Raw genomic sequence first — 21,778 nt, 5'->3', positions numbered from 1 at the left:
ACATGTATGGTATTTGATGTAATTTTAGAAATGCATGTAGTTTGAATTAATGTATTAAGTGTTTATCGTGACTTAAACATTAGAAGAATGAACGCATGTGCATGTGATGCATTTTAGATTGTACAATTTTTTTTGGCTGTCGAATATTTATCAGTGTCGGTTCGTAGATGGAACTGGCGCTAAGAGTAATTTTCAGTGTTGATTCCATAAGTGACTATCAGTGTCGGGTAATCATTATCGGTTTAAAACTCATTACTAATGATGATTTTGAATTAACACTGATGATGTATTCTGTAGCAGTGAGCTGCTCCAAGACTTATGAGTATAGCTACTCCTAATTCAGTAACCTTTCACAAGAAGACTTGCCCAATCAGGCATTATCGGTATATATTAGGCTTAGATACAAGGCACGCATCCGGTGAAATGGGCCAAGTGTTTGAAAACTTGAAAGTGATTAATTGTTGCAGCCATTGCTTTGGATTTGTTGCAAGCAGTGTTTAGAAATGTTGCAAGCAACACGGGCACACTTGTTGCGAAGAGCAACGAAAATATAGCGCTAGCAGCAACAATAGTAATTAAGTTTGTGCAGAATTTCCAAATTAAACACCCCTTTAAATGAATCCAAACACTACTTGAAATAAAATCCAAACAACGCTTGCAACAAATTTTCAAGTTTTTCACACCTAACTTAATATCACTAGATATGCAACCTTAATACCTAAATACTCAAAGGTAGCTATGGTTCGAATATGCATGATATGGCCGGGTCGGGTCGGGTCGAGGAAACAGCAGGTCGGGATGCATTTAAACCTAGGATGTCCTTGTGGGGAATTCTTGCCATATGCCTGCCGGTAGTTTAAGGCATTTGCCGCTGTTTGCTACAGCTAGTGCGCCGTAGCTTAATTAACAACGTAGCACCAGTACGTGTAGCAGTACTGCAGTAGTAGTGTGCTTGCATTGTGGGTTTTGGAGGAGGTTAGAACATCTCCATACTCTGCATCGTACGAGCACGCAGTCAAGGGATACCCGTGATCACTTGTACTCTCTCTCTCTCTCTCTCTCTCTCTCTCTCAAATGCGCGTCTGTTTGTCGGTCTGTCCGCTTCTGCGCGCAAGCACACAAATCCAAAGACCTTTCACCAACGAATTGCATGCATGAAGTAACATTGAGACAACCATGGCTATGTGTTCCGGCTTGGTGAGCATCATTTCATATTGGAATAAAGCATCCTTCATCTAGAAACATTGTGAGAACCAAAAATATACCTGAAAGTGCATGTAAATTTAGGGACAAAAGTTTTTCAGGACGCTGCATGCACTGATGTTTTGTGAGTTTGCTCCAAACAATGTGCAAAATTTAAATTCCTTTCTGTCTAGATAGATGAATACTTAATAATGGGTCATGGCATATACTTGTCTAGCAAGTGGAGCTAGCTAGCCTAAGCAATCAGCAAACATGCAGTCATGCACTGGTGTATGTACAGTGCTGATATATTGCTATATTCTCCACCATTTACACCAACCACATCACGCACCTACTTATATGTGATCTTACACTTCGAATATAGCTATTCTAATGTTTTACATAGCTAAAGGATCATTCTCCGTTGTTGTTGGGATAAGGAATCATCATTCATGCATGCATGCATGCATGACAGAGGTAGGTTCCAAAGCACCATTATCTCCTGATGATGAATAGTTCTGCCACTGGTTGGATCATCTTTTCTGCATATGCCTTTTCTTTTTTTTTTCCCATTTGTCACATCAATATATACTTCTCAGATTAAAAGTGTAAAAGATAGTAAAAATCATGCAGGGTAAACGAATTAGCTAGCTTAGGCACATACAATGACAGGGCTATATCGACCTTTAATTTGAGACGCGTACTATTATGGTCTGACCAGAGGTCTAGAAAGGTAAAGAAGCAAAAAAAAAAGTGGTAGTAGGAAGAAGTCCCCTATTCTAGCTAGATCTCCATATGTCATCTTGATCTATGCATGTACATCGTGTAGATCTGAGACTCTCCGTGAAGGGATATATAGTTGCCAATTGATAGGGACTGGTCGCTCTAAAACTGACTGCATTTGTTTGAAAAAGAGATCAATTAATGCCATGAAATATGCTCCTTAAACTTAATTTTGTAGGGTTCACTACCGTTCTCGAGGCTGCCTGAAAGAACCAATCTTGAAACATCTTCTCAAATATAAGAAGCTTCACTTTTTTTTCCTCTTGGTGAAGCTAGCTAGTTTCTCTTTTACATACATGAAACCTCGAGGTAGCACCCAGATCATTTCATCTGACTTGAAACCTCCACATATCTGCTCCGGTAATGAAATAACAGGTCATATATATAAGGTCTATTTTTTCAGTTGTTGATTGAAATAATTGAGACTAAAATAGATTATATGAGATAAAAAAGGAATTTTCTATTTGAAACGGAATACTTTTACAGCTAGCAATTGCTATTGGATCAAAGCTAAAGTCAAATGAATCTGGTGTAATCTTGCTCACACTTTTTCTTATGCATTTAAGTCAAAATTGTCCTGTCACACTTATATCAAGGGCGCGCGCACGCACACATGTTGCATTTTTACATTAATGAACATGTTTAAAGAAACAAAAATGCATTTCATTTAATTAGTTAGGTGCTGATTTAACATGAACGAGTAGCACTTATATGTGTGCAAAATTTCAGGTACAAAAACACCATCGTTGATTTATTATAGACCTTAACACACACATAGAGAGAGAGAGAGAGAGCGCGCGGCTTGAGCTAAGTGTGGAAGAGTTGAGCATGCATTACCACCAATCATTAATTTTCAAGCATTTAAAAATTGCATGATTCAAATAATAGATCAATTCATCATGAGAAAATAACACATAAAATTGGCATTGTTGATCGAGCAAGTTGCATGGAATCACTAGCTAGATTGAAGGCATTAATGGATGATAAGTTATTGTTCCTTCTTCCACATGATGCACCTTTCGAACTGAATTAGTCAAGCGGATACCATACGGCAGGAATAGTTGCCACTCGGTTATGATATTGTCATCGTAACATACGCGACAAAATATATGGGTGGCCTTGGATTTATCTGCTTGCTATATATTCTCTTTAACATAGAGTTGTGGAAATTATTCAGTCCATAGAATTTTAGTTTATTCATTTGACAAACCAAAATTGTGTACCAAAGTTCAATGTATGTATTTTGACTGATTGAATATGATGGCATAGTTATCTTAATTTACATGAGATTGATCAATATGACCTAGCAGTTAATAGATTCGTCGTAGAATTCATGGATAAATGTTATCCTTTAGGTAATTTTCTACATAATTTTATGAATAGAAGTGTAGCGAAAATAGTCTTATTAGACTATGATTGTGATTTTGATGATTAATGATAACATAGTCATTGAGACTAATATGTTTGTCAAATATATACTTTAGTAGATCTCATGTATGCTGGGACAAATATTGATTAAATTGGAGAAGTCTTAAGAGAATTGCTCTCACTGGATGGTCCGGTGCTCTGTGTGTTGAACTCATCGGAGCATTTCAGACAAAACAGAAGAGAATGCTAAAGGACCTCACCGGAAAGTCCGGTGATTAGCAAGTGTGCTCACCAGAGCAATTCTTCCAGAGAAGAGTGTTGTGCTGAAGAATGGAGCACAGTTGAGCGGAGAGTCCAGTGCTTGGAATGTTCACACCGGATTGTAGCACCAGAGAATTTCTTGCAGAGGCGACGACAAGTGTTGAAAAATAAAGAATAACACACCGGAAGGTCTGGTGCTCTAAAGATCAACACACCGAAGCATTTTTTGCAGAGAAGAAGTGGCACGGTCTGGCTCAAGTGAACTAACTGAAAGGTCCAGTGATGGAGTTAAAGATCTCACTGGAGTATCCGATATTCAGGATGACTTTAAGTGGGAGTCCAGCGGCTAGTTTGTGATGATGTACACACCGGATTGTCCAGTGTTTATACTACTGTTGTCCCCAGACAATCCGGTGTTAACAGCTTTTCTGAGACGTTGGGTTAATGACCAGTTGATGAGTTTAAAGCTATAAATACCTCTCCACTCAGTCATTTCAAGGTGTGGCATGCTACTGGAGTCCGGAGAAACACAGAGACACTTGAGAAGACATCCAAGCCACCAAAAATGTTTAATATGATCATCCAAGATAATTAAGCATATGTTTAGTGAGTAATTAGTGCTTATATGCCTAGAGAGTGTTGCTAGGTAATTACTGCCTAGAGAGTGGATCAAGGAGTGATCCTAACTTGTACCGGGTGGCACTACTGCAAAAAGGCATAAGAGTGCCGGTTGAAAAATGGCTTCAGTGCCGGTTTTTTAACCGGCACTCTTTATTTAGCACTGATAATCAGTGACTATCAGTGCCGGGTCTGCAACCGACACTGAAAACTCTTTTCAGTGTCGGTTCATACCTTCAACTAGCACTGAAAAAGGTTCTAAAGCCAAAAAAATAAACGAGCCAGCTCGGCTGCTGAAAAAAAAATCTCATACAAGTTCTCTGCAAAAGTTTAAATCATATTTGCCCAAAGTCGATCAGAAGAGAATCACAGCGAAGATCTATAATAACTCATATACATTTGATCAAACTTCATCATAATGTTACATTGAAGGAAGTTAATTTTTTTTTACAGAAGCTACATACACTACATGGAAACTATCACACACTACATATGCAATCTTGCACAAGGGGAAAAAGTTAATCCATTTGTTGTCTCCACCATTCACACATTATCAGAAGTTGAACTCTTCACATCTGCAGATCTTACCTATTTGAGACAAGAAATCTGGACCCAGAAAGACAACAAAAAGACTAAAACACTAGGATTATTGGAATATTATTGATTAGTTGATCAATGAAAAGAAAAATGACAATGTAGATCCATACCTAGCAAAAAAAAACTTGAAGGGTTTGAGATCAAGAGTACATCTACATATAGGATAAATGGATGTGCCTCGGACAGTTATGTACCCTGAAAAATAGCCAACGTATGAAGGGCTCAGTTTAGGAATAAAATAATTAAGGCATATTTGAATCAATTCTTGTTACCTGGACGAACAGATGGATCATGGCGTTCGTCGTGCAGGCCGGTGCAGCGGGTATGAGAAGCGAAGGTTTCTTGTGATTCAAGGTGGGACAGCAGGCATGGCCACCCGACATCAGCGGCGATTGTGGCAGCTCGAACCTGCTTGTGGCTGTGGAGGAAAGGAAAGAGATAAGGGAGAGAGAGGAGGAGGGAGGAGGATGGCAAAGAGAGGAGGAGGAGGATGGTAGAGAGATCCAGTTCGAGAGAGAGAGGGAGAGAGAGGAGGCGGTGAAGAACGAGAGAGAGAGAGAGAGAGAGAGAGAGAGAGAGAGAGAGAGAGAGAGAGAGAGAGACTCTGGCGCTATGTGGATAAGAGTCAAGAAAAATATTCGGAGCCGGACGTTTACTCGAGCCAAAGTTAGATTCGACTAAAATTTCGGGTCCAGACGATCTATCAGTACTGGTTGTGATTAGAACTAACACTGATAGTTCATCTGGTGAGCTAAAACCAGATTCAATCAAAAATTCAGGTTTGGACTTAGCTTCAGTGTTGGTTCGTGTTACAAACCGGCAATGATAGTCGGTATTAGTGCTGGTTCTTAACAGCACAATCACTGTTCATGCGTGTGAGGTTAAGAATCAGCACTGATACATCTTCAGTAGCAGTTTTTGCACAACCGGTACTGATGAGGTGCTATTTATGACCTGTTCTATTGTAGTGTGATATGTTGACGCCATGGAGTCTTGGTGACTCGGCGGCACCTTAAGCCGAAGTTACTCAAGATTTTTGACCCTCCGACTTGGTGTGGAGCGGCGGCAAGACATGTATACGGGGATGTGGAGATCCTTGCCTTGGTGGCTCAAGCTCTGAAGTGAAGACAACGATAAGTGACCGGGAGAGATGCTAGTAGTGCGACCTTGTCTTTGTGGTTTGGTGGCTCATCCTAGTTGAGGCTTTGTCTTTGTGATTTAGTGACTCAAGAGACATGATTGGAAGAGTTTTGGCGATCGGGAGCTTATCCTTGGTGGAGCTCCAACGTGGACTAGGGGTGGCATTCATGCCATCGATATCACAGGGTAAAAATCTCTTATGTCGAGTTTATTTTCTCTATTGTCTTTATGCTTCCGTATTTACATTCTTGCAATTTATCTTTATGCAGTTATTTTCATAGAATAGTTTGATAGGATTATGTATAGGTTGCAAACCTTTTCAACGGTAGAATGAAAACACTAGATAAGTCTAGAGCATATTTAGATAGAAATTGGTATATGTTTATCTTGTGAAGTTTTTGGAGATAATTATATTAGGTTTTTAAATATTTTAATTCATCTCTCTTAAGACGTCACCAATTTCTTTCGAAAAGAAACAAACACTATGCGGACATAGTAAGCAAATAGATCAGATTTAACCATGATCATGGAGTTACAGCAAATTTCATGTATGCACTGGTAAAACTCACATGCGGTAGTGCTGTCGCATCTCTTTTGGATGTTTCCAAATACATACATGTGTGCGAAATTAAACATTTAGATGGAAAGGTACTAGAACAATTGAAGTACCAAAATAAACCACCTATTTAATTTTCTTTAGACAATAGGAGAAAAGTCCCGAACTTTTACATCATGTGATACATACAACCCAAATTTATTATTACATCATCTTAGCTTATAGCTGAATGTTAAAGGAAATAGAAGCGTAAAAGATCATATAAATATAAATCATCGATAACTTATTTAATTACATATAGAAAACATTGTGCAGTCATCACAAGAGATTCTCTCTCTTTGATGCCTACATGTATCAAACTCACTGCCTGACTTGTTTTTTTCTTGCCACATTTTCCTCATGCAAGCACCTAGCTTGCATGCATTCTCTAGCGTGCTACTAAAAGCATCTGATCTTACATACATCAGTAATTATTTATATACTTGCAGACAAACGTGGGATTGCTCAATTTGTCTTTTTTTTATACATGCATGCATATGCCGGAAAGAAAACGAAGAAAAATAGCTGTGGCTAGCTTGCGCGATGCAAAGCACAGCATGAAATAAAGAAAGCATGCATGCGAGGCCGATGGGTACAGGAGCACCGGCCGATCAATCGATGGGTGCAATTTAGTGAGTTCGGTGACTCGGTCCTGCAAAGGCCTGGGATCCATCCATTGATCGATCGGTATACAGATACGAAAAAGGAGAAGAGGAGGAAGGCACCACACAGGGGGGAGAGAGAGAGAGAGAGAAGCTTTTAATGTGGCACCGCATGCCGCATGGAGGAATGCCCTTTTGATCAGGAGAGTGTTCTTGTTGGTCCCCCTTGATTGATCCGTGGACCCAGCGATCGATCCATCTCTCATTGTCCTCCTTTTTTTTTTTTTTGCAAGATTGTCCTCTCCCTTTTTTTCCTCGCTTTCTGTTTCTCGACGTCGTCTTCGATATATTGGCCGACTCTCATCTTGGCCTTCATTTGGACTTGGCTGGCCAGCCGATTGAGATGCACTACTACGAATAGTACCTTAATTTCGATCTAGTAATAGTTAATTACTCCAGTGACAAGTCTTAGGCAGCAAAAGAGAATTGAACGTTGATGGTCAATACATGCTTAGATCATCTCCAAAGAATTCCTGTCAGGGACTAAAATCTTTTCACGAAGGAATTTTTATTCTCTTCAGCGTTCTAACGGGTTCTCTTCACGATTCCCATCACGAAGGGATTCCCAAGGTCATCCCCTTCAGGACGGGATTCTCTCTCCTTTCACTTCACGAATCTCTTCGAAGAAAAGCCGTTGAAGATAAGAGAAAATAGAGGGAATAGGAATAGTGAGGGGAATCGGGAAAGGGATGAAATGAAGAGAATATGGTTGAGATGGTTTTACTACTAAGTAGCTCGTAATCTAAACAAATAAAAAATGTAATGTTGTCTCCGTTTAGCAATGTTGTGGACCAGACAAACATTACGAAATGGAGGGGCAGTAAGATCTATATCGATATGTGAGCTGCTTCAATGCTTGCTGAATCAATATCAATATACTAATGGTGGAAGAATTTTCAAGCTCTCAGGGCCTCTGCTACTGTTGCTGTAGCAGTGGACCCTAGATATATATGTATATATGCATACATATATATGTATAAACATATGTATATATACATATACGTATACATACATATGTACGTATACATACATATGTAATTTTCTTTTTCAAGAAATTCTAGAAAATGTCGAAATAAATATTAGTTATATTAATAAATCAGTTGAAAAAAATCTAAAATACAAAGAAAAATATCTAAAACTCAAAAAAATATGAAACGAATTTTTTTAGATTAGTATTACTTTCACCTACATATTAAAACTATGTGCATGCATAAAAGTACTATTGTTTTCTCTATAATTAATTAAATGAGTTTAACATTAATAATTTTATAAATAAATATTGAAATATATAAAATTTGTGAACCTAATTTTTTTAGTCTTCTTTTATCATGCTCCATACAAAAAATAAAAAATAGGCGCGGCGTAGATGCGCTAATCAAACTAGTCTATATATACGTGGTGCAGCTGGGCTAGCTCACACCGCGTGCATATCCATGCAATGTCGAAACACTAATTTTGCTTAGTTGCAGCATGCATGCATGGAATAATCATGGAGTATATAGGGTGTGTTTGTTTGTATATGACTTACTTTAGCTTATAGGATGCAGATAATAGGTACTTCCTCTGGTTACAAATGTACGTTGTTTTAGTTTTCTCAACTATTCTGTAAATATAAGTCATTCTTAAACTCCTATACATTTTTTTTCTCTTTGGTTCCCGTCTTACCTTGTTTAATAAATGCTAGCACTCTCACAATTAAATACGTTATCTTTTTCAATGCAGAATAAATAAAGGGTAACAAGATCATTTGATCTATTTTCTTAATCCTTATGCACAAGTTTAAAATGACCTATATTTGCAATCGGATGGAGTATTTGTTTGTTTGCATGTCACTTCAGCATGGCTCTCGAGATATGCAAATGCATGTATTTAGCCTGGCTCTAAAGGTACGTGGAATTTTGAGCATTTATGTAGAGTTAGCCTCGCTGGAAGCAATCTGATATCTAGCTAATGATGTTATTAGTGTATGATTAGTGCATATTAAATGCTATTAATATATTTTAAAGAATATTAAAGCTTAATAAGATAAACTAAGGACTATAATAATACAATGATATAAAATAAATATCATAGTAATACTTGTTTGTACATTTTTATTTCATGCACTGAACAAATACAGATAACTAAACAAATTATTACCGTAAACACTCAGTCTGATTAAGGTAAGTCTAACTCATAGATATGGGTCAGGCTCAAACATATGAGCAACCAAATCTACCTATGTGTTTGTGTTGATAGCTGGTCGGTCAGCTGGTGCAGACCGATGGATCGACCTGCAGGAACACGAAGCTAGCTGCTGAGGCGATCCATGGGCCGGCCGGAGCAAGTAATGCAGTGGCGGTCCACGCGACTTCCTGTGGAAGGCCGCTCCACCGCTCGGCCCAAAATTTGTTCGCGGCCGGCATAACATCTGGGCCGATCGTGCGGCGGCGCATTGAAGACCCACGACGGCGGCGCAACTCCGTGCTCTGCCGCCCGACCCGAGGTCAGCTCTTGCAGTCGCACGAGGTGAGGTCACGCACTTTGCGGGCATGGCGCCTCGCATGTCGCATCTCGACGCAAGGTCAAACTGCTCAAGCGAGTGAAGACGAGCGAAGCAAGACGACGATCGATCACATGCAAATGCTGCTTGGAGAGCATGCGTAGACGTACGATCATCTATGGATTCATCTCAAAGCTTCCTCCTCCCCCTTTCCGCCTCCGAAGCAAGCAAAACTCCCCGGCCCTCGCATGCATAATCCAAACAGGTAGATCGAGGTGGGTATTACCAACTACGAACAGGTGAAGTAGCTTCACAAGTGAGAATCATGGAGTGCGATCTCCTCCACGGGAACGGGAAGATGAAGCCCGCCACCAGCAGGAGGCGCTACTGCAGCACCACCGCCGTGACGCTCCTCCTCTTCCTCCTCACCAATACCGTCTCCATCCTCGTCTCCTCTGGCGCCGGCCCCTCCCTCCTCCGCCGCTACAAGCCCGCCACCATCCGCCTCTGGGACGACTCCGCCGCGCTCATCGCCGACCTCAACGCCACGCAGTCTGCGCTCGCCGCCAGCCGCGCCGAGCTCGCCGGCCTCTACGCCCGCATCGGCACCGCCAACGAGCTCCTCCGCACCCTCCTCGCCGCCATGCCGCCGCGCGACGGCACGGCGGGGCAAAGGCAGGTGCCCGGCGACGTCGATGGGTGGGCACGCGAGCCCTCCGGCGAGCTGAAGCTGGCCAGCGGGCCACACAGGCCTATGGTCGCCGGATACGGCCGGAACGCCACCGGCGAGGTGGTGTTCCCTGCTCTGGGACACGCGTGCAATCGCTTCCAGGACGACCTGGAGCGGTACATGGACTACACGCCCAGCGGCGAGTGCCCCTCCGACGAGGCGCTGGAGCACTGGCTGATGCTCAGCGGCTGCGAGCCGCTGCCGCGGCGCCGATGCCGCCCGCGGTCGCCGACGGGTTACGTGCAGCCGATGACCCTGCCGAAGAGCCTCTGGGCTATGCCGCCTGACACCACCGTCGTCTGGGACGCGTTCCCGTGCAAGAACTACTCGTGCCTGGTGAAAAACCGTGGCACTACGGCGCACGGCTGCGACGGCTGCTTCGACCTGCGCCGCCGGGAGAAGGGACGGTGGACGCGCGACGTCAAAGGCTCCCTCGACTACTCCATTGACGCCGTGCTCGCGGCGAGGCCGAACGGCACGGTGCGCATCGGTCTGGACATCGGCGGCGGCGGGTCCTCCGGCACGTTCGCGGCGCGGATGCTGGAGCGCGGGGTGACCGTGGTGACCGCGTCCATGAACTCCGGCGCGCCGTTCAACAGCTTCATCGCGTCACGAGGGCTCGTGCCAATGCACATCAGCATCGGACACCGTCTGCCGTTCTTCGATCGCACACTCGACATCGTGCACGCGACGCACGAGCTCGGCAGCAGCTCGATGCCCGACGTGATGCTGGAGTTCGCACTGTTCGACATCTACAGGGTGCTGAGGCCCGGGGGACTGTTCTGGCTCGACCACTTCCTCTGCACCGGCACGCAGCTGAACGCGACGTACGCGCCGATGCTTGATCGGATCGGGTTCAAGAAGGCGCGGTGGAACACCGGCCGGAGGCTCGGCCGGGGAAAGGAGAAGAACGAGTGGTACATCTCAGCGCTGTTAGAGAAGCCCATGACATGAGGAGGAGGAGATCAGAGAAGAACATGCAATGTGAGCGAGAAGACAAAAATGTGGTTGTAAATTTGTAATTCGGTATCAGAGTTGCTTTGCAATCTAGACGGAGTGTTGAGGAACAAAAATTAATTGGCAAAGCGCAATCTTGTCTTCTGCTTCTTCTACGTCTGCAGTTCTGCACGCACAAGTTCTTGAGCTCAGTGTTCCTATTTCATTTCTCGCTCTAGAGATCGCATCACGCTTCAAAATTCTGAAGGATAATTCCTCGCTCCATTTCTCCTCTCCGTGAATTTTCGCTGGTTTTTTGCACCCCTGTGCCGCCGGCGAAACGGTCGTTATTTCATTTACTGACCACCCTGCGAGCGATTTCTCTTTTTCATATCTCCCTCCGATTATCAATACAGAGCCCAAAATTTTACAGGATGATCTGGTTCTCTTCCTTTCATGTCCGTGATTTTTCGCTCAATTTTTGCTCGCCAGTGCGGCCAGAAAACGGGGATCAACTGGCATCATGAGAGGGTCGTTATTTCATTTACCGACCACCCTAGCCGGCAATTTGTCTTTTTCATTTCTCCGTCTAGAGATCGCGCCAGATTCTGAAATTGTGCAGAGTCCTTCGTAGGTCCATTTCCCGTATCCATCGGTGGTCTGTATTTGGTTTGACGACCCTCCCACTCTCCCAGTTGGCCTCTGTATTTGGTATTGGATAATCTCTATCCCGACTCTTCCGGCGTTGTATCCGTCCGACAATAACTCCTGAACTCACGGATCAGATATGATTGTAATCTGTTGTATAGGCTAATTATCCGTAACAAACTCTGTAATTTGTGTCTGTAATTGGTGTATAAATACACATAAAATCATCAATGAGAATCACTGCAAATATTCTCCCAAAATTGCATTTCTCACATGGTATCAGCTTAATCCCGATTCTTGGCGCTCTCATCTCTCGCCGCCATGGTTAACGACAACCAGCAGCTTGTTGCCGCCGCTGCTTTGGGACCCTCTACTTCTACTCTTTCCACCCTCAACGTACGCACGCACATTCCTTGCACCTTGTCCCTCCAACCACCACATTACTCTCAATGGTGTGAACTTTTTATCTGCCTCATCGGCAGGTTCAACACCCTCCGACACATCGACGACACTATAGCTCCCAGTGCTGATGATCCCACACTCGCTACCTAGATGGCCACCGGTTACTCAGTGCACTCCCTCATCTATGCATCCATCTATGAGGAAGTTCTTGGTGTCATTCTCTCGCTAAGTGCCACAACTCATGCGATCTGGCTCAACATTGAGGGTTTGTTCCTGGACAACAAACCCTCTTGTGCTCTATCACTCGAGGCCGAGTTCTGCAACCTGACTCAGGGTGAAATGGATGTCCTGGTGTACTCCCAGCGCCTCAAATCCTACGCCAACACTCTCACTGGCATCGACCAACCCGTCACCGATGTGACTCTTGTTCTCACTCTCCTTCATGGGCTCAACAAGAACTACCGCCACATGGTATCCGTCATCAAAATCTGATCATCTCTACCATCCTTCTTGGAAGTGTGCTCCCTACTCCTCCTGGAAGAAGCCGATCTGAAGATCAACAAGCCCAGCTCGGCCATTCCCCTCGTCACCAACACCTCGGGCAAGCTGTCATCCTCACCTTCTACCGGATCAACCTCCAACCCTCGCAAGAACAAGCCGAAGCACAAGGGAAAGGGGCACCAGGGCTCCAACTCCGACAGCACTACTCCCTAGCCTTATGGTGCTCCCTGGGTCAATCCTTGGAATGGCTCGTTCCAGATGTGGCTTGCTCCCTGTGGCAATCATGGCTCCTCCAACGGCGGGCAAGGCATCTTTTAGAGCGCCCCTCCTTAGGTATTCCTGACTCCCAGCGCCCCAGGCACGATTCTTTGTTCGGACGCCTCCTTCTCCGGCACTCCTAGTGCGCCTTTTGGGCAGCAAGGCGCACCATTGAACCACGACGGAGGTTAGCTTGGCGCAATGACACCTACATGGGACCTGACATCACTAATCAATGCGCTCAACGCCATGACCATAAACATCCAAACATCGGTTGATATATGGATTCTAGCGCTTCGTCGCATCTCACAAGTGATCCTGGTACATTATCATCCACTCCCCCCCCCCCCCTTCCTCTTCACACGTCGTAGTCAGTGATGGCTCTCGTCTTTCCATCACAGGCTCCGACCACATTTCCCTCCTTACTCCTACCTGGCCTCTGCACCTTCACAATGTTCAAATTTCTCCTCACCTAATTACCAATCTTGTTTTAGTTCATAAATTAACAACTGACAATCTCGTCTCTATCGAATTTGATCCCCTTGGTTTATCTATCAAGGATATCCACACCAAGGCACTGATGCTTCGCTGCAATAGCTCCGGTGATCTTTATCCCCTACTTCCATCAATTGCAACACCAGCGCATGCCTTCACCACCTCCACAAGCACATCTCTCTAGCATCGCCAGCTCGGCCACTGTGGCAACCCAGCACTGTCTAGCTTAAAAAAGTTGTGCGCCATTACCTGTAATAAATCTCACAATGCATCATGTACCGCATGTCAACTCGGGAAGCATGTCAGGCTTCCATTTTTCCATTCTTTGTCCAGAACGCATGCTTCATTCAAAATAACACATTGTGACCTGTTGACTTCACCTCTTCCTAGCTTCTCTGGTATGAAATACTACCTTGTTTGCTTAGATAACTTCACCCATTACCTTTGGACATTCCCGCTCAAACTGAAAGCAGACACCTTTCAAATACTCAAACACTTTCATGCCTTATGTTTACACTCATTTCAACACCAACATCAAATACATCCAATGTGACAACAGTCGTGAATTTGACAATGATACCGCTATGAACTTATTTCTTGCTCTCGACACTCATTTTCTCTTCTCTTGTCCACACACTTCACCTTAGAATGGGAAGGCTGAGCGCATCATACGGACTACAAACAACATTGTTCGTACTCTTCTTTTTCAAGCCTCCCTCCCCCCTCAATTCTGGATTGAAGCCCTCAACACTGCCACTTATATTCTTAATCGCCTCCCCATAAAAGCCATCACTCGTAATACCCCTTATGAAACTCTCTTCCGATCACCTCCACACTATACACATCTTCGTGTTTTTGACTGCTAGTGCTTTCCAAATCTTTCTACTATAGCCAAGCACAAACTTTCCCCTCACTTGACTGAGTGCATGTTCCTCAGCTACCCATCAAATCACAAAGGATATCGCTGTCTTGACTTAACAACGAACCACATAATCATTTCTCACCATGTCATCTTCAATGAATATTGTTTTCCATATGTGGCACATGCTCAACCTACACACTCTACGTTCCAGTTTCTGGATGAACTTGGTAGTGATCATATTCCCTCTGTATTCATTCCAGCTGCTCTTTTACCCAGTGCACCGTTCACATCTAACAGCTTACCCACCACACCCGCACCATCTTCATCCGATTCGCCAGTTCTATCCGGCACAGAACCTGGTGCGCCACCATGTACTTCATCCGGCACACTCACCTCGTCCGGCACAGACACTCATCACATGATCACCCGAGGCAAGGATGGTATTCGCTAGCCCAAGCCCATCTTTGACCTTCAAACTTCTACTCCCGGACCACAAATTCATCTTTCTCCCATCCCAAAAACCTGCAAAGGTGCTCTCAATGATCCCAATTGGCGTGCGGCTATGCTTGACGAGTTTCATGCTCTCACTTCAAACAATACTCGGGATCTTGTTGTTCCTCCTCCAAATGCCAGTGTGGTCACCGACAAATGGATATATCGTCACAAATCCAACATTGATGGGTATTGCATGGTTTCTCTCAGCAGCAGGGCCTAGATTATGATGAAACATTCAGTCCTGTTGTTAAACCGGCAACAATCTGCATTATCCTTTCTCTCGCCCTAACCCACGATTGGCCAATTCACCAACTCGATATTAAAAATACTTTCCTTCATGGAACCCTTGTCGAGACAGTGTACTACCAACAACCTCCTCAATTTGTAGACACTGATAAACCTCGGCATGTCTACCAGTTGAACAAATCGCTTTATGGCCTTAAATAAGCGCCACAGGCACGGTTCACCCGTTTCCACTCCTTCATCCTTTCTATTGGCTTTCAAAGATGCAAGAGTGATACATCTCTTTTCACTTATCATCATGGATCCGATGTCGCCTATCTACTTCTGTATGTAGACGACATCATTCTTATTGCCTCCACTCCTCTTCTCCTCAAAACAGTCATCACCTCACTTAACCGTGAATTTTTCATGATAGATCTCGACCCTCTAAATTACTTCATTGGCATTTCAGTACATCACACAGGTCAAGGTATCTTCCTTTCCCAAGAAAAATACGTCTCTAAAATTTTAGAGCGCGCCAACATGCAGCAGTGCAATCCTTGTGCCACTCCATTAGAGCCTCGCTCCAAGCTATCTGCTGACACCAGCCAACCCATGAGCAATCCAACACTATATCATAGTTTGGCCGGTGCTCTTCGGTACTTGACATTCACCAGACCGGATATCTCCCACACTATCCAACAAAACTATGATGCGATGGTCGTTTATAGGGACGTGGTTTTGGCAAGTGAATAAAGTAGAGAGGGTCTCAACTTGGCAGGGTCTTATATGCATGGAGGCTATTTTCAACGGCTGGTGACTGGAAACCCGGCGTTGAAGATGTGTTCTTTCTCACTTCTTCAGCATCTAGTGGTCTAGAGGCATTGCTATTTCGGTACGCATGGTCTTTCAGTCGTTATGGACAAACGAGACAGACTTTGCATGCATGAAGCCACAAAGGAACCTTTGTAATTGCTAAATCAGAGAGAGCAAACATGGTTTATACTCCTGTTTGCTTTCAAGGGGAAGGTACGAGTCAGCTGCTTGATTCCCATTTCCGTTTAGCACTACTCACCAAAAATCTGTTGCACAACTGACGACGCTGGAATCGTGCATTGTTCCCAAATCCGGGCGCATCATGTCCATCAGCTCAGTATAGAACAATGGGTATCCCAGAAACACAAACCCATGCACTGATAGAATAAGGTGTTCTACATCACAAGCCAATTCTATTAGCCCTACAACAGTAGCACCAAAACTATGGTACATGCAGTCAAGAGTGGTTCGGAGCCACTTGCAAATTGCGATGCATTGCATCAAGTCGGCAAGAGACAAGATCATTTCTACATATGTATCTGTCAATTTCTAAACTGCACATCGGGTAAGGTTAATCCCATCCCAATTGTCGAATTCATTGACCCTTCTATAGTAAGCTACAGAAACTGCTGCATGCCCCTGATGCTGTGGTCTAAACACACTTGCGGACCTATGGGTCGATATGATACAGATAAAGAAATATTAACTCATGGATTTGCTTGCTGTTGGGATTGCTCAGGAACGCCACTTGCAACAAGAACCTTTTAGCAAATTACTCACAGCCTTCACCAATCATAAGAAAGTAAGCCACTGGCAATGCCTCTCAAGATCTCATTAGCTCGATGTACCATTTTTCTCTCTCCCTCTTGGCTCTTAGCGGAGAAGCCATTCCAAAAACCAACAATCAGAAATTCAGACATTTGAGTTCACTTCTGTTGTGTATTGTTGGCAACTGTTACGGTAACAAGCATCTCATATGTGCAGACAGATCAACCGGAGAAGGTGGAACTGTACACAGCGATTCCAAGTTGAAATTTTTCCACCAATTGTCAATGTAAAGCTAAGGAAAACAGCAAACTTCATGCGAAGCTAACCAAAACCTGTATTGTCAATCTTACCTCCCACCCCATATGTAAAACGATCATCTTATCTTGTAAGCCCAACCATGTTCACTCAAAAATGCATGTACAGCTTCCTTGATGGCAAGGTTTGGAACCAGTTGGTGTGGTTCAAGTGCCTCACGAGTCACAGGGTCAAACTTCCCCACCTATGAATTTGGAAGTCCGTAAGTTTGGTGCGCTAAACACAATTTCATTGCAACTCATTGTTGGTGCCTGTGTCATGTGTCAGTTACCGTATGAAGATGCTCAAGAAGTATAGCCCTCTCATAAGTAATTCCACTTGGGGTGATCACAGGATCTCTGAAGATATCAAGAGTAATTTTGCAGCAAAGATGATCAGGAACCTGCAAATAAAATAATTTACCTGATTAAACCAGTCAAAAACAACAAAAGTAAACACCGTCTAAGGGAGTGTAATACATCTGTTGGAGTATCAGTCTTTGCAGCTTTCCTGAAAACTTCCTCGAGCTCATTTAGTTGTTCTTCAGGTACATCTGCTGCTGGATTACCAAGGTTGTTATAATTCCTAATAGCTTCTTTACATGCCAACCTGAAAAAAATATAAACATATATATTAGGGGACTATATTATACTCTAGTGATACTAATTGAGCAATGCAGGGAACTTTTTATGTACTTCAGCTTATCCAATTGAGTGGCTCGTTCTCGAGATAAACTTTCCCATTCAATGTATTTTGCTTTAGAAAGCTCTTGCCAGATCTCCTCAACCATGTAGCTTGCGGGATGTGCACCTCTTCCAAGCTCCAAGGACTAGTTTTGAAAAGTTTTATTCATCAGTAAAAACGGCATAGGCAGAATTTGATTTCTAACTGAAATAATATCATCATCTGAAGAGTAAACTACGTTAAAAGCGGCGTTTGAAATTGTATTTTCCAGTTTTTGTTGGTATTGTACTCAATCACTCATTGACAATTAAACTATTCTTAATTGTGATTAAGACCAGAGATTCAATCTTACCAAATCGAGAGGAAACAAGGACAAGGTATCTGGATGTCAATTTGTCAATACGGTGTGTTATGCTTGTTGTCAATCTTGTGTCTGTACAACAGATACTGTATGTGACAAGATGGAGCAGCAACAATGGCTAACTTAAGGCACAGTTGGACCATCACCTCACAATGAGAACATTATTTTATTTATACACAGTTCAAGTGGGTACTTTGTTAGGCCAGCTTAATGAAGTTTCGAAAGTGGTCAGCTTAATATTGATGGTTGGTAAAAGTAGCTTAAAAGCTAATCATGGAAGAAAACTAGCAAAGTAATACTAGCACATAAATGTGCGTGTGTGCACATGAGAGAGAGAGAGAGAGAGAGAGAGAGAGAGAGAGAGAGAGAGAGAGAGAGAGAGAGAACCTTCTCCAGTGCTTTTATTCCTTCAGACAATTTTTGGCTGTTGACTAGTGCAAGACCAAGCATGTAATGTGCCTGAAACCATAGAGAGTAAGTTATCATCAGTACAGACAAGAGATTAAGAGTATTAACATTGTAGGATAGGATCAAAATTATGTTTTGCTCATTCACATCCAGAACAAAAAAAAAGAACCCCCAATGCAGTGCCACCTCAATTTGAATAGTGAGTTCAAGTCCAATTTCAAATTGGTCATACCCAGTTACCCACAGTGAGTTCAGATGGATCAAATTTAGCAAACAAATAACAAACATATTCTATAGTGTTTGACTTGAGTTCAGGTCCTTCCCTTGACACCAGAACATTGCATCCCAGGACCTAATTACAAACATATCTTACATAATCCCCTGAAGGATCTTGAAACAGTCCCTGTACACATTTGAAGCATATCTTAATGCATACATCATCACTAAATGTTGTGGAACAGACTCATAGGGCGATTCTAGATCATTTTGCTGAAGTCAGAATTTTAGCCCCCATGTTCTCAACCACTTTAAAATAAAACCAATAACAAGCGACAAAGGATTTTCTACCTATTGTCAAATCAGACCTATGGAAAATCCAATTCAAACTGCATGGGGCAAACAAAATCAAGCTCAACAATTGAGATAATAATGGCCAATGGGAGCAATTTCATAGCACATCCTGTTCTCAAGGCCACCTTCCATCTGAACACAACAACATGCAACCTCAGCTTGTTCATGTGGCATAAAAGCCAGTTTGACATTGAGCTAAGACAAAGGATCCAGTTGGTAACTAGAATCTTACCAACTCTATGAAAATAATTTCGTTTTGGCTCTAAAATAGAGGTTTTTTCAGTTATCCCAAGGCTTGGAGTGCACCAAGGAGTAGTTATAAACAAATTAAAACAAGTGAAGTACAAATGAAAAATCGATGTACCTCCATGTTATTACACTCTTCTCTTTTGTGATTTTAAGTTGGTTTCTTATGTTCTTTGGCTCCCTCCTCTTTGATAAGCAGCCAGTATAGCAAATGAATCTAACTCAACTAGCATGTGGATGTGTGCAGAAGGTGTGTTACTGGCATGGAACATACCGAATCTATTACTGGTCAACAAAAAATTGTGATGGAAAATGGAATTTATTTTCTTTACAAGAAAACCATGTCCCTGGCATGCACAACATTTCTCAATAATTTGATATACACTCAGCGTCAGCTTGGAACAAAATATGCATACAGAATAATTAAAGACAGGTCAAGAAATCCACTCACCTTAACAGAGTGGGTGTCAAGCTGGATGGCCGTTCTACAATCTTCCTCAACCTTAGCCCATTCACTGCCAAACTCGATAAGAACACAGTATGATGTAAACACTTGGAATGTGCATCAAAATGATCAATAAAATGCAAAGTCAAAAGGGACTAGCAGTTTTACGGACTTCCGCTTCTTATAGCAAAGTGCTCGGTTGGTCCAATATACTGCAACATTTGGGCAAAGAGTTATGGCCTGTTAACCAAAATAGACAGTGAAGTTAGCAAGGGATGTGTAAACTATACAGGGTTTATACATAAAAAACAAAATATTGGTGCCTTCATATAGTTTACCATTGATTTAACTATCTACGCGTTTTTACTACAGCTGCCACCATTTAAAAAGGCGAAACAAGAGGGGATATCCAAGTAACTAGAGGTAAACTATAGGCTTAGCTGGATGGCTAACAGCGACTCATTCGATGTTCCTTATCTAAGATTCTATATGTCTGATGTTTCTACATGTTAATAAATTTATTTGTCTTCTCTCCACCAATCTCACCCCACACGCGGCACTCCCTCACAACTGCTTTCTTTGCCTAGCACTAAACATCTAGCACATTGCACAAAACAGAGCTAGGATGTTGGCTACCCTAGCGACACAATCAAAGTTAAAAATGCTCTTCACCATGCATATTTTCCTTGCTTATTGATATAATGACACTGCAGTGAATCTCTCTTCGAAACAAATGAAATATATAGACTCTTTCAAACAAATGAAATAGACAGCAGGCACCTCTCTTTGAAACAAATGAACTAGATAGCAGATAGCAATACGGGAAACAAATGAACTAGATAGCAGGTAGCAAAATGTGTAATCAGTAATCAAACCACCCAACTGCCCAGTGCCCACAAACAAGCTTAGATCAATAGGTAACCGTGTTTGATACGAGATAACTCGGCAAGAGAGCCACACACTATCGAATTAACCGTCCTGACCAGCAACGCCAACACCACAAATCAAATTACCAAGCCACGGTTACTACTTAGTAGTACTCTGAAAGCACTTTCGGAGAATTTAGCAAAACTCAGAGAATTTATCCACGTGACGCACCAAACTCACTGCAGGCCTACGCAGAATGGCACTACACCTCACTGACAACTCACCCCACAGCGCATCGATTGAACAGGGGGGCGTGGGTAGAGAATTCGGCGCCTAACGACTTGAAACGGCAAGCGTAGCACGCGAATTAGGCGGAAAATCCGGCCGCGGGAGGGCTCGTCCCGGCGGCAGTGGGGAGCGGCGGGTTAACCTACCCCGGTGTAAGCGTCGATGGCGGCGCTGATGCGGTCCTTCTTGAAGAAGGTGTTGCCCTCCTGCCTGAGCAAGTCCGCGTGCCGCTTCGACGCCGCCGCGCCGTCCTCCGCCGCCGGCGACATCTCCGGCGATTCGTTCCTGTGAAATCGTGGCGCGCGCCTGGAGGCTTCCTTTGTTGGGGAGCGAGCGGTGGAATGGAAGAAGAATTGGAGGCGACCCGAGGCGGACGCGGGTTGGGTTGTTTTGCGCTGCGGTAGGTTCTAAATAGAATGGGAATTATGGTATGTTTAGTAGACCTCTATCTAATTTTAAATTTTTTTTAGAGCTGAGTATTTTTAACTTAAAGAATTTGTAGAACTAGAATCAGAGGTAAAAGAGGTTTAGGTGAGTCATTTTATTTTCTTTTTAAATTAAAAATATAGGTTTCAACTATTTTATTTTATACTACAAACTTTAAATTTAAGTGGAGTTAGAAACTATAGTCCTGCCAAATAGAGAAAGAATAGCTTGGATGTTCATGTAAAATGTACTATAAAAAGATACTCATTACTATTTCGCAATCTCATATACCATCTACCGATGAAATGATAAACTGCCTTGCTCTTAAAAAAAAAAAATCATAAACTAATCGATTTTACGTCTCAACA

At 43.0% G+C, this 21,778-nt stretch overlaps 2 protein-coding genes across 3 annotated transcripts; one reads left to right on the top strand and one right to left on the bottom strand.

Moving 5' to 3' along the window:
- Positions 1-9,759: 9,759 nt before the first annotated feature.
- LOC133899408 (probable methyltransferase At1g29790) lies at positions 9,760-11,549 on the top strand. Its single transcript, XM_062340398.1, has one exon. The coding sequence runs from the start codon at positions 10,014-10,016 to the stop codon at positions 11,370-11,372; it is 1,359 nt and encodes a 452-aa protein (XP_062196382.1). The 5' UTR covers positions 9,760-10,013; the 3' UTR covers positions 11,373-11,549.
- Positions 11,550-16,405: 4,856 nt separating this feature from the next.
- LOC133899219 (E3 ubiquitin-protein ligase CHIP-like) lies at positions 16,406-21,369 on the bottom strand. 2 transcript variants are annotated; one of them, XM_062340194.1, is made up of 9 exons: positions 21,131-21,369; positions 20,002-20,069; positions 19,836-19,899; positions 18,548-18,619; positions 17,811-17,944; positions 17,595-17,724; positions 17,408-17,518; positions 17,172-17,320; positions 16,406-17,061 (listed from the first exon to the last, which is right to left on the bottom strand). In XM_062340194.1, the coding sequence occupies exons 1-8, from the start codon at positions 21,251-21,253 to the stop codon at positions 17,195-17,197; spliced, it is 828 nt and encodes a 275-aa protein (XP_062196178.1). In that variant the 5' UTR covers positions 21,254-21,369; the 3' UTR covers positions 16,406-17,061; positions 17,172-17,194. The 2 variants fall into 2 exon arrangements, with proteins under 2 accessions (XP_062196178.1, XP_062196177.1); XM_062340193.1 differs by having other exon boundaries at positions 16,406-17,320; positions 21,131-21,368.
- Positions 21,370-21,778: the final 409 nt, after the last annotated feature.

This window comes from Phragmites australis, chromosome 18, assembly GCF_958298935.1.
Source record: "Phragmites australis chromosome 18, lpPhrAust1.1, whole genome shotgun sequence".
NCBI classification, from domain to species: Eukaryota; Viridiplantae; Streptophyta; class Magnoliopsida; order Poales; family Poaceae; genus Phragmites; species Phragmites australis.
The sequence above is the reverse complement of the archived record's forward strand: the minus strand, read 5'-3'. Positions and strand labels throughout refer to the sequence as shown.

Coding starts and splice junctions, on each gene's coding strand:
- LOC133899219 (XM_062340194.1), bottom strand. CDS start 21,253: ATGTCGCCGGCGGCGGAGGACGGCGCGGCGGCGTCGAAGCGGCACGCG. Junction 19,900..20,001: donor CTTTGCTATAAGAAGCGGAA/GTCCGTAAAACT, acceptor CGAGTTTGGCAG/TGAATGGGCTAAGGTTGAGG. Junction 17,519..17,594: donor AGACTGATACTCCAACAGAT/GTATTACACTCC, acceptor TTTTATTTGCAG/GTTCCTGATCATCTTTGCTG.
- LOC133899408 (XM_062340398.1), top strand. CDS start 10,014: ATGGAGTGCGATCTCCTCCACGGGAACGGGAAGATGAAGCCCGCCACC.